At 33.1% G+C, this 12,416-nt stretch overlaps 1 protein-coding gene across 16 annotated transcripts in view; it reads right to left on the bottom strand.

The window, feature by feature from the left end:
- The window catches only part of ROBO2 (roundabout guidance receptor 2), a 908,846-nt gene that overhangs the window by 49,000 nt on the left and 847,430 nt on the right, over window positions 1–12,416 (bottom strand). For 10 of the 16 annotated variants that reach the window (XM_039337222.1, XM_039337213.1, XM_039337212.1 and 7 more), the window contains 3 exons: window positions 10,512–10,683; window positions 3,515–3,697; window positions 1,566–1,592 (listed from right to left, as the gene is read on the bottom strand). In XM_039337222.1, the coding sequence (XP_039193156.1) occupies window positions 1,566–1,592; window positions 3,515–3,697; window positions 10,512–10,683 (382 nt within the window). The remainder of the gene's footprint in view (window positions 1–1,565; window positions 1,593–3,514; window positions 3,698–10,511; window positions 10,684–12,416) is intronic. The other 6 variants (XM_039337221.1, XM_039337216.1, XM_039337220.1 and 3 more) reach the window with 1 other exon arrangement.

Below are 12,416 nucleotides of genomic sequence, written 5' to 3' on the forward strand. Positions count from 1 at the left end.
ACTATCGCACCATTGCACTCATTTCACATGCTAGTAAAGTTATGCTTAAAATCCTACAAGCTAGACTCCAGCAGTATGTGGATCGAGAACTACCAGAAGTACAGGCAGGATTTCGAAGAGGCAGAGGAACTAGAGATCAAATTGCCAACATACGCTGGATCATGGAGAAAGCTAGGGAGTTCCAGAAAAACATCTACTTCTGCTTCATTGACTATGCAAAAGCCTTTGATTGTGTGGATCACAACAAATTGTGGCAAGTTCTTAAAGAGATGGGAGTACCAGACCATCTCATTTGTCTCTTGAGAAACCTATATGCGGGTCAAGAAGCAACAGTGAGAACTGGACACGGAACCACTGAGTGGTTCAAAATTGGAAAAGGAGTCCGGCAAGGCTGTATACTGTCACCCTGCCTATTTAACTTATATGCAGAGCACATCATGAGAAAGGCAGGGCTAGATGAATCAAAAGTTGGAATTAAGATTGCCGGGAGAAATATCAACAACCTAAGATATGCAGATGATACCACTCTAATGGCAGAAAGTGAAGAGGAACTAAAGAGCCTCTTGATGCGGGTGAAGAAGGAGAGTGCAAAAGTTGGCTTGAAACTCAACATTAAGAAAACCAAAATCATGGCATCCGGCCCTCTCAATTCCTGGCAAATAGATGGGAAGAAATGGAGGTAGTGACAGATTTTATTTTTCTGGGCTCCAAGATCACCTCAGATGGGGACTGCAGCCAAGAAATTAAAAGACGCTTGCTCCTGGGGAGGAAAGCTATGGCAAATCTAGACAGCATACTAAAAAGCAGAGACATCACCCTGCCAACAAAAGTGCGTATAGTCCAGGCCATGGTTTTCCCAGTTGCAATGTATGGCTGTGAAAGTTGGACCATAAGAAAGGCTGAGCGCAAAAGAAGTGAGGCCTTTGAACTGTGGTGCTGGAGAACTCCTGCGAGTCCCTTGGACTGCAAGGCGTTCAAACCGGTCGGTCCTAGAAGAGATCAACCCCGACTGCTCTTTAGAAGGCCAGATCCTGAAGTTGAAACTCAAGTACTTTGGCCACCTAATGAGAAGGAAGGATTCACTGGAGAAGAGCCTAATGCTGGGAAAGATTGAGGGCAATAGAAGAAGGGGACGACAGAGAATGAGATGGCTGGATGGAGTTACTGAAGCAGTAGGTGTGAATTTAAATGGACTCCAGAAGATGGTAGAGGACAGGAAGACCTGGAGGAATGTTGTCCATGGGGTCGCGATGGGTCGGACACGACTTCGCAATTAACAACATAACAACAACATGTTTGTACTCTGTCTTCTTTCACTTCAAACAATGCTCAATAAAAATTAAGAATAAAAAATTAATAAAGCTGAAAATGTGAGCATAATTTTAAGGATAGATAGATTAATATTATAATATATCATTCTTTTAGAACCGCTGGTACAATACCACATTAATATGACATAAAAAGAATGCTGATTCTTCCACATGAGTTTTTAATTCTTTTTATAAATATTTATAATGGATTCATTTGTATGGTGCTGGGGGAAAGAGAGAACTAATGGACAGTACCTGCAGGGGTGAAGGTGAAGGACTGGACTGCAAAACAAGAAAAGTAAATACATTGTGAGTTATAAAACTCTTAAGCAATGCCAATTACAGGGCATGGCTGTCTTTCAAAAATAAATTTTGTTTTATTAAAATCAGGCTCAAATTATAGCAATTCACATTTAAGCATTAGCAGCAGCCCATGATAAAGGATTGAACATAAATGCATGGGGTTTTTTATATTTATATGAAATAGTTACATGGACATGCAAGCCGACATATAGATGCTATGTTTTTCTTTCAAATGTAATTGATTATGAATTTTCATTATCAGGCAAATGCAACATTTAACAATAAATACACAAGTGTGTAGAATATGACACACTTAAAAGTGTTACAAGAGTTAATACCATATACATAAATATTAGAAGAGAAATTATATGAGTGTTATGTTTTTATAATGCTTTTATGCTGACTAAAAAGTATATGGTTGCCAGCAATTAACCAAAATTTTACATACTTTTAAGAGATATTTATTCTGTGTGTATATATTGCACATATGGTAAACTACAAATTGTTAGATGTTACAAAACTATTTATAGAAACATGCTCTTATACATGAGATGTCAAACAATTAATTAATGAGATTTGAGGAAATATGTACTGTATTTAGCACATCTGATGTTTCTGAAAATCTAAATAGAGCAGAAAATCTATCACCCCTCCCTTAAATATGTAAAGAATTGTTATCTAATCATTCTAGATAATGAAACAATGCTACCTGTAGTGCCATTGAGCTTAATGATATAACTTCTGAACAAAATTTAACTACTTCCTTAAAAATAGAGAAAGTTGAAAGAGCTATATGCATTATAAGGAAAAGAAGAAAATAAAAATCTGCAAACCAAACATTGCTTTTAAAATTATAACCATAAATATTCAATGTATGTAATCATTAAGAAAAAAATAGCCAGAGTCAAAATCTGATTTGAATATCACATAGTCAGAGTTTCAATGAATTCAAATAGAACATGAATAATATTTTTCTTCAAAATATTCTTGTTTCACACCAGTTTTAATACAGAAGGCAGCATGAAGGATATTAACAGTCTTTTGCTTTATACTGAATTCAGTTCAATTGTGAACTAAGTTGATTAAGTTGATGACCACAGATTATAAAAAAGTGTTTTAATATAAATCAAATTTCTAAGGTGCACATTTTGGACATTTTTATATTGCTTTCAGACCATGGAAACAAAACCTTATGTGATTGAAAACAATAGAAAAACACAAGAGGAGATTCCAAAATTTATCCTTATGCATTTCTATTTCTTTCATAAATAGAAAATATGTCATGCTTTCACTTGATTGCCCCCAGTGTTTTATACTGTTCTGTTTTATAAAAGATAAGTAGAATGTTTACTTACAATGTATCCAGTATTATCAAACAAAGCTAACTCAGCAATCATTTGTTTAATTACTTAGTAAACAGCAAAATAGGACAGGATTTTAATGGACTGATTCTCTTTTATCCATTTATGGGAGAAAGTGAAATCATGTAATTAGAACGTACTGGCCTCCATCTCAGTTAATTTGGTCATGATTACATGATTGAAAATAATGATATAACGAGTTGATCTTTACTAACCTGAACTTATCAATTCCACTTTATTTATATACTTCTTTACTTTTGCAAATAAAATAAAATAAAATTGCTGAATTTCTCTTTCACTTAGGGAAAAGGTGCATCTAAAATTCTTGGGCTTCTTATATCAGATGTACTTGTTATGTGAATATTAGACAGCTTTCTGGTAGCAATGATGAAATGTGATACAGAGCAATGCACTTAAAGCTTTTCATATTCTTGTTCTTTCACAGCATAACAAACAATGTTCAATCTGCTCAACTCCTTATTCTGTGAACTAGATATATTCTAGCTGAATATTTATTTTAAACTCAATTCTTGTTCTTACCTGCATAATTGCTAAGGCCCTTTCTCTTCTTTCTGCGCCAATAGAGCCAGATACTGAAACCCATGAGTATAACCCAGCAAGCACCACCAATTCCAGCAATAAAGGCAGGTTGCTTGACAACATCCGTAATTTGTTCTGTTATGCTATTGTTGTTTTCAGTGATGATGACTTCATTACGCCCTCCTGGATAACATAAATAATTGAACTAAATAAATAAATAAAATAATAATAACATATAATAGCAGAATATTTATGCCATAACAGATATGGCAAGATAAATAAAGTCTAAAAATGTTTTATAATAGAATAATCAACAACTGGTTCTTAAAAAAGCAACTTTAATCAGTTTTTGGAAGGTGTCCAAAATCTCAAAACAGCCCTACAAAAGCAGCTCTAGGCCCATGGAATATTACATTCTGTGTCACATAGTAGATAACTGGAAACATTTGGGAAGGTTACAAATCAGCATAATCTGCAGTGCTTTGCAGCAACAAATATTAAAGGCAGAATGCCTTGATACAGTCAATGGTCTTTAACAGTAATAGCTATTGATAAGCTGATGGCCCATTAACTTATCCATTCTTTTTTACAATAATTCAAAGTATCTGCAATAATTTAACTATGTGCTGTGTGAAAAAGAGTTTTCTCCTGTTGGTATGTATCTGCCATTTAATTCCAGTAGAATTTAAGTTCTAAGGTTGTGAAAAAGTTCTTCTCATTCTCTATGCTATCCATTATTTCATAGCCCTCTCTTCCTTCATTCCAAACTAAAAATCTCAATGGTCTCTTTTCTCATGAGACATTGTTAATTTTGAAGTGTGGTTTTTTAGAGTCAACGTTCATGACCAATGTTAATCAACGAACACAAAGAAGAAATCCTTCAAGTTTATGCTTCCCTCCTAATTCTCACGGGGAAAGAAATAACTTCCGTTCGAGTTCTAGGGCACTGGAACTTGTATGACTGAAAGATCCAAATCAAGTTAGAAAACTGACACAGTGTGGAATTAATGAGTTGACCTAAAAGTAGAAAACCGTGGTGCTGGTTCCACTTCAGCTGCTATTTTTTTTAGCTCCTCATGGTAGCTATTGTTGATAAAAAAAAAATGGAAGACAGAATGTTATGTATAGTCTTGAATTCCTAGGGAAAAGGCGGGATATAAATTTAATTATTAATTTTCCTTTGTTCTGAGTAAGGGGAACCTGAAATGTAAAGACATACTCAATTTTGTGACTTAATTGGAATTCAAGTTCCAATTGCAGTCATTCATTGATATTTTGATTTATGGCTGTTTTACATTCTTTTATTCTAAATTTCCCTGTTGTAGCCTGTTGTTTGACATAAGTATCTGCTAAAATCTGCAAAAATAGGGGTGGTTTATAAATACTGTCAAATATATAAGAAGTTTCTATAGAATTCTCACTAAAACAAATTTTAGTGACCAAAACAGATTATTAGAAAAAGAAAAAAGAAAAGCTTCCACCTAACTAAAAACAAAGATGGAAAACAATTTAACTATGTTTTCCTTCTGAAGATATTTAAAGGTATTTATTTATTTATTTATTTATGAGACTTATATACTGCTTTAAGTGCAAGCACTCCCTAAGCGGTGTACACCAGTAAGCAATGTATATATATATTTACATTGCCCCCAACAATCTGGGTCCTCATTTTACCTACCCCGGAAGGATGGAAGGCTGAGTCAACCTTGAGCCGGTGAGATTTGAACCGCTGACCTGCTGAACACAGTCAGCTAAAGTGGCCTGCAGTACTGCACTCTAACTGCTGCACCACCTCGGCTCTTATTCATTCATATAAGTTACATAACAGTGAAATTCTTACTAAAATAACCACTAATTTTATTTTGCAACTTGGACACTGTGAAGAAGCACTTTTATGAATTTATTTATTTCTTAGATTTTCATTTGCTTTATTACTTCTAAGTAACTTAAAATGGCAAACATATATAATATTCATTCCTCCTCCTATTTTCCCCACAACAGCAAACCTGTGAGATGGACTGGGCTAAAAGAGTAATTGGACCAAAGCCATTCAGCTGAATAATATTGAAATAAAGTGTTTAGGGTATTTAAAAAATCCATCTTATAGTAATGCAAACACACTTTGTACCTAGTTTATCTACTATGAGCAAAGCAGAGATCATGTTTATGAAATGTTCCTGAACTGGGATCCCTGCTCACAGTCACCTCTTTTGCTCATAACCTCTAGATTGGATTACCACAATACACTCTATAGGGGCAGCCCTTTAAGGCTATTTAAGCTTCAGCTGGTGCAGAATGCAGCAGCATAGACTGTTAATGGTGCTGTTATTTAGTGTATAAGATACCACTGTTTTGTGAGCTGCATAGGCTTCAAGTAGGCTTTCAGGTTCAATTCAAGGTACAGTAATAACTTCTAAAACCTTTTGTGGCTTTAGACCACATTACTTATGGAATTATTTCTCCTTAGTTGGTTTTATTTGTCCTACCTGATCCAGCAAGAGGTGCTTGCTTAACCACCAGTTAAAGAATATTGGCTGATGGGGCCCAGAGAAACATCACTCCCTCTCACATTAAACTAGCCATTATCCTGTTGGCTTGAAAACTTGATACTGGGCCTGAGCCTGGTGCCCAGGTATATGACATAACCTATCTACTAGCTAAGTAAATGGCAGTTTTATAATATTTGGCTATATGGTTTTATTTTTATTTTATGTATTATATTTTCTTCATGCGTGAGATTTATGTAGATAACTAGATAAATTGATACAGTACTATATATAGTGTCTGAAACTCGGTATGTTGTAGAAATTGTGTGGCAATCCACTAAACAATAATTTCGCTGATTACTGGTATCTACTATCTATTATAATCACCCATATCTATTGTTGGGTGATATATATGCATAGATGGAATACCAACATTTATTCCTCCACATATTGATTTATTAGTTTTTTATTTCATAAATAAAAACAGAATATATAAAATTTTTATATTATTGTAATTGCATACATTTAAAATTTAAGACTAATTTATTCATCTAAACTATAATTTAGTAATCTTATATAACTGTTTTTATAATGAATAACATAAATAATATCTATTACAAAGTACAGTTTTATTTATCTTGTTTTGGAAATCACAAAATCTCTAGAAATGACTCATTTCTTCCCATTTACTGGAAAAAATGTTCATATAATGAACACCCAGTCTAAAAGTCATTAGCAAGTAAATTACAATGTATATAGGCTCCATTTTGGTTAATAGGATTAATTTGCTGTTCGAATGGCTCAGCAAAATTAGGCTTCTTTCCAGTCTGCCACTGAATATGGTCAATTTTGTAATCATTAAGTTGTCTAATCCCCAAATAAGCCATTTCCTGTACAAATTAATTCTGTATTTTGAAAAAAGGCATAAATGTATCATTTTAAAGATATGGAATTTGATTTTTGGGATAGGTAGATAAATATGAAATACTTTAAGTATTTTTTTTCTAATGAATATTCAGGTTAATGAAAAGTATGATGGCTTTCTACTTTCTAGCTCATACTTCAAAAACAAATATATTATGGTAAGCATTTTAAATGAGGACCCTATGGCTAAATCTTACAAGTAAGATGTAAAAATCACTTTTTAAATGAAAAATACTTGGTGATTTCCAAGTCTGAAATCTAAATAACAATGTATCTCAAATTAAATGGCTTTAGTACTACTTGGATCCCATAGACCAGTGGTGGCAAACCTCTGGCACGAGTGTGGGCATGTTATTTTATCAATCAATCAGTCAATTTCAACTTCTCACGGGAAGAAAAAAGATCTTGCAAAGTTGGAATTGATTGAGTGAACTTTTTAGTCCCACCAGTCTGCTGTTACCACCACAGCCACACCCACCCAATGGACAACACCTACCCAATGAGTCACACCCACCTGGCACCCGATGATGCATAAGTGGGTTTTGGGTTGCAATTTGGGCACTCGGTCTCTAAAAGGTTCACCATCACTGCCATGGGCTTTCAAATAATAATTTACTACTGTAAAGCTGTTGAGCTGTTTCCGAACCTTTTAGTGATGCACTAACTCTAGATATCTGTACTATGTAAGAGAAAAGGAAATTCTTGAACTCAGAATGGCAGAAGGGTAGAAGTGAGAAACAATGTATAGCTGTATGTATATAAAATGTATGTATATTGCAAGATATATTCTTCTGTCAGCTTGTTGACCAGTGACTATATTTAAAAATAATATAAATTTTATTTTTAGTTACTTTTTTTTAAAAAAATGGTCTACATCTATTTTTCAAAGTCACTTTATTAACTCTACCATCTGCAAATTCAGAATCCTCTGCTTTTAAAAGGGCTGAATAGGTAGAGAATTCTCAAGGCAATTTTCAGAAAGCTCTAAAGTTTATGACATATCCCTAGGAAGGATAGATTCCCAATTATATCAATGTACTTTTAATTTAGTAGTCTGTAAGACTGCGCTATCCTTTGGGGCCTTGCCATTACATGCACAAAAAGTAGATATTTATTTAAATGACAGAATAACATTGCTCTGTGATTTTAGAGGATGAAAATAAGTGAACATGGATACATATGTCCAATTAAGTTCAACAATATTAATGTGTTTGGTTTTGGAGAAAAAAACATATTAATTTAGAATTAGTTTTTGTTAGATTTAATCACAAACATAAAATATAGATCTATGTGCATGAAAAAATGAGAAAACAGTGAAATCAAGTATCACTAAATTACTTCATATACTCCAGGTGTTTTTGAACCAGTATTGTCAGGTTAGCTAATTAGAATACAGATGAGGGATGTATCTGACCTGTAATGCTTCATTATTTCTGCAGAAACAATATAATGAAATATGTTTTCCTCCCATTGGACAGTAATGAAAAATAAAACTAATTTGCTGGACCAAAAATTAATTAGACACATCAAGTTTTATTGTACTTATAATTGTGAAAATTTACAGCTGTTTCTTCAATTATTACACCAACAATAGGAATCTGCACAATTGTTATGGGGAGAGAAAGATCCTTATAAGAAAGACATAGGCAGTATTCTCATCTTATTTAAAGAAAATATATTCTCACTTTTTTCCACCTTGATTGTTACTTTGAATAGGTCTATTTTGTCCTATTAAGAATAAATGCTACTGTTTGTCATGTTTGACATCTACTTTAATAGTCTAATGCTTCTAAATGCTTACAGATTAAGATCCTACTGTTATTATTTTATTCATGGAATTCAACTGTTATCTATTTATAACCCTCCATATTTCCTGTCACATTTCTTCTAGAAAAAAGATTTCCACATTTACCAGTCTTTCTGTTTCCTAAGCCATGTAAATTTGGGGTTGAAAGATCTAAAATAGTTTGTAAATTCCTCTGCTATACCCAGTACTTTCAGTGAGAAATGCTAAAATGTTTGCAATATTTGCCAAACTTTCATGCCTCTTCCTTCAAACTAGCCAGTGACATGGTGAGGATTTTCTTCCGATGGTTTTCTGGCTTACCCACCAGTCTTTTGCAAACTGATGGGTAACAATATCCTTTTTGATGAATAATGGCTTTCTCTTGGAGCCCTGCCATTCTCCTAGTAGTAGTTTCATGAACTTGAATTCATTAATGCAAAAGAGGCCAGTTGTTTCTTAGATGTTACCCAGGGAATTTTGTTTAAACAATTTGACTGGTTGACTATACTAAGGAGAATGAGACCAAAACAGAACTTTGTGACTTGAATTAAAACGGTAAACACTACATTCCAGCACAAGAAGTAGATCCAATCTTTGAAACATGGTGGTGGCATCATCATGGTTTGAGCCTATACTTTTTAGCCTTTGGATTGGAATGGCTTACCATCATAGATGGAACTATGAATTCTAAATTACACCAGTAAATTCTACAGGGAAATATTAGTGAAGTGACACTCAAGAGAAAGTGGGTCATGTAGCAAGACAATCCCAACCATCCAAATCATACAAACAAAGAATGGTTAAAGCATACGAAACTTAATATTTTGGAATGGTCACATCAGAGTGCTGACCATGACCCTAAAGAAATGCTATGGAACCATTGAAGTGGGTAGTTCATGCAAGAAAGCCCAGAAGCATCCTGAGTTGAAGCTCTTCTTAAAATGCCTCCAAACTGATGTGCAGGATTGATCAACAGTTATCAAAATATTACTTGAACATATTGCTGCCTAAGTTGATGGGAGAGAGCAGACCAGTTACTAAAAGCAAAGCTTCACATAATTTTGCCACACAAAATATGTTGCATTGGATCATTTTTCTCAATTAAAAATGAACAGGTATAAAGTTTTCGACTTATATATTTAACTGTTTTTTTAATCTACTTTTAGGATATGTGTGGATAAGAGATCACATTTTGGGTCATATTTATGTAGAAATACTGAAAATTCAAATAGGCTCACAAACTTTTAAGCATTATTGTATATCATTTCTAAGGCAAGCTTTTAGGCTTGCCTCAAGTCATGAAATTAATTTAGTTTGATTAACAAAAACAAAACTTTAAAGGAGAGACATGGTATTACCAGTGTTTCCCTTTATCTGGATTCAAAGCCCTTGTGTTTTGGCAGAAAACAGAAGAGACCATCTGCTCAGAATAATTGATAAACAGTAAACCTCAAATGCTCAGATAACATACTTTAAACATGGCCTTGGGCACCAGTAGCACAAATAAGGAAATAATGTAGTAATCAAAACAGGCAGAAGAGAAAGGTTTAGTTAGCTATCCTATAAATCTATTAAACTGGTGAAGTGAAAAATTCATAATGCAATGTTACTTTCACACAATAATTGATATTTATAATTTATTTTAGTAATACAGACATTTCTCTGTTTTAGTTTTAGAAATATTTATAAATAGAAAATATTCAACCATAGCTCTATCTTATATTTTCAGCCAGGATTCATGGAAGGCATAGGGAAATGTAATTACATTAAACGGAGTAGCAGCATACAGGTATTCACTTACCGATTATTATAGGTTGTGGTTCACTTTTAACTCCAATACCAGCACTAGTACTTGCTGCAACTTCCACTCTGTACTGAATCCCTGGATATAGGCCTCCAATAACTACAGACCGAATAGCTGCATCAACAGTCTTGTTGATATGAAATTTTGTTTCATTACCCAGGCACCATATCTGGAATACAGAGATATTTGTCAAAATATGACAAAACATTTAACTTCTGCCTGAGAAAATAAGAATAATTTCGATCTGGATTTAGCCTGTATTTCCTCCCATTTAAGCATTTAATGTGTATTACAAAAGAGAATAATGTTTTTGAAATTTACTGAAGAGTGATTTGATATCAAAATAGAACAAAATAAAACCCATTCCTATAAGCTGTATCTTCACAATAATAATTAACCTCACCTTAAAAGGATACATTATCTTCACCTAAGGTATTCTAAAATAATACTTACAGGATAGTGAAATATTAAATGCTATGTACTTTTACATTTTATTACTAAGGTTTTTAACCCTTCCTCTATAATACATAGATTATTAGTTTAAAAGGTTACTTTTTTCCTTTTAATATATATTTGTGTGGGCATGTGTGTCCTATATAGAGTACTTTAAAAAACGAATTTAACCATTGCATTGAAAATGCAAAATAACCCACCTTCAATTATTTTTAATTATGAAATAGTAACTATTGGAGATAATTCATCAGAGAAGAATTCAGATTTACTCCTCAAATCTAAGATTTCCACCACCAATAATAATAACATTATAAGAACTGTAAGGAAGTCATTCAAATTCTGGTTTGGAGCTGAAGGCACCTAGTTTTGTGGTTGCACTATGTGGTACTGTCAGTATATAATATTTAGCCCATGACCCATTTAAAAATCCTGAAAAGTTCATTTTGTTGGCTAAGATTTCTATTCTTCAATCTATACACTCTGAACAAAGGAGACTCATAGTCTGTCAATGTTGTTCATAATTAACAAACCATGTCTTGAAAACTGAAAATAATTTTGATGGCACACCTTGAATGTGTTTAGGTAATTAAAGGGGAATATACTGTATAGTTTCTGTTTGATTTTTCAATGAACTAGTCACAATCAGTTTGATTTCTAAGACAGTTGGAGTCTAAAGAAAAAAATATTTTTTGCTAAGTTATATTGAAGCTTGTAATTGGAAAATAATCATGTTCATAAAGCAGCATTAGGAACTTCCTGAGCTCGAACAGATCTGTGATATTGTCAAATATGATAGACAAATATAATATTGTAGCAGTATATTCTTTTCTCAGAGGAAATAAAAATGTCTTAGTTTAAGCATCTGTACAGATGAAGAATAGTTTCACAGTAAAAAAGGATGCTGAAAAACCACATGGCAATTCAGACCTCAATATAAAATAACAGTCTTCAACTTTCTTATGTTGAATCAGGAGTGATAAGTATATGTTTTAGTTTCATTAAAGTTATATATTATGTTTGTCTTATATTATTAGATTATTATTGCTATATTTTATTTATAAAATATATATTTATATATTTATATATATTTATATATTTATATATATTTATTTATGGTCCAAGTCCAAGTCCAAAATTTTTAAAATACAGAACACCATTTAATACATGCATAAGTAACAGTACATTACTTACATAGAAATGTAAGTACATAGAAAAAAAAAAAGAAATCCTATACAGTTAGCATTTCATTAAAAGCATCAAACAGTTTCTAGAAGGTACAAATAAAAAAGCTGTTACTGTTGTCAAAACACCTGGGCACTGATCATTTAATAAGAATATCTTAATCTCCTCATCATAGTGGAGGTTATTTGACTCAAGAGCCAAAGTATTAGCTCTGATTGCCAGGGCATATATGGTAGGCACTTTAAAAGGATGTGTGACTCATCCTCC

Source organism: Crotalus tigris, unplaced genomic scaffold (assembly GCF_016545835.1).
Source record: "Crotalus tigris isolate CLP2741 ecotype Arizona unplaced genomic scaffold, ASM1654583v1 scf7180000017672.2133156, whole genome shotgun sequence".
Lineage (NCBI taxonomy): Eukaryota > Metazoa > Chordata > Lepidosauria > Squamata > Viperidae > Crotalus > Crotalus tigris.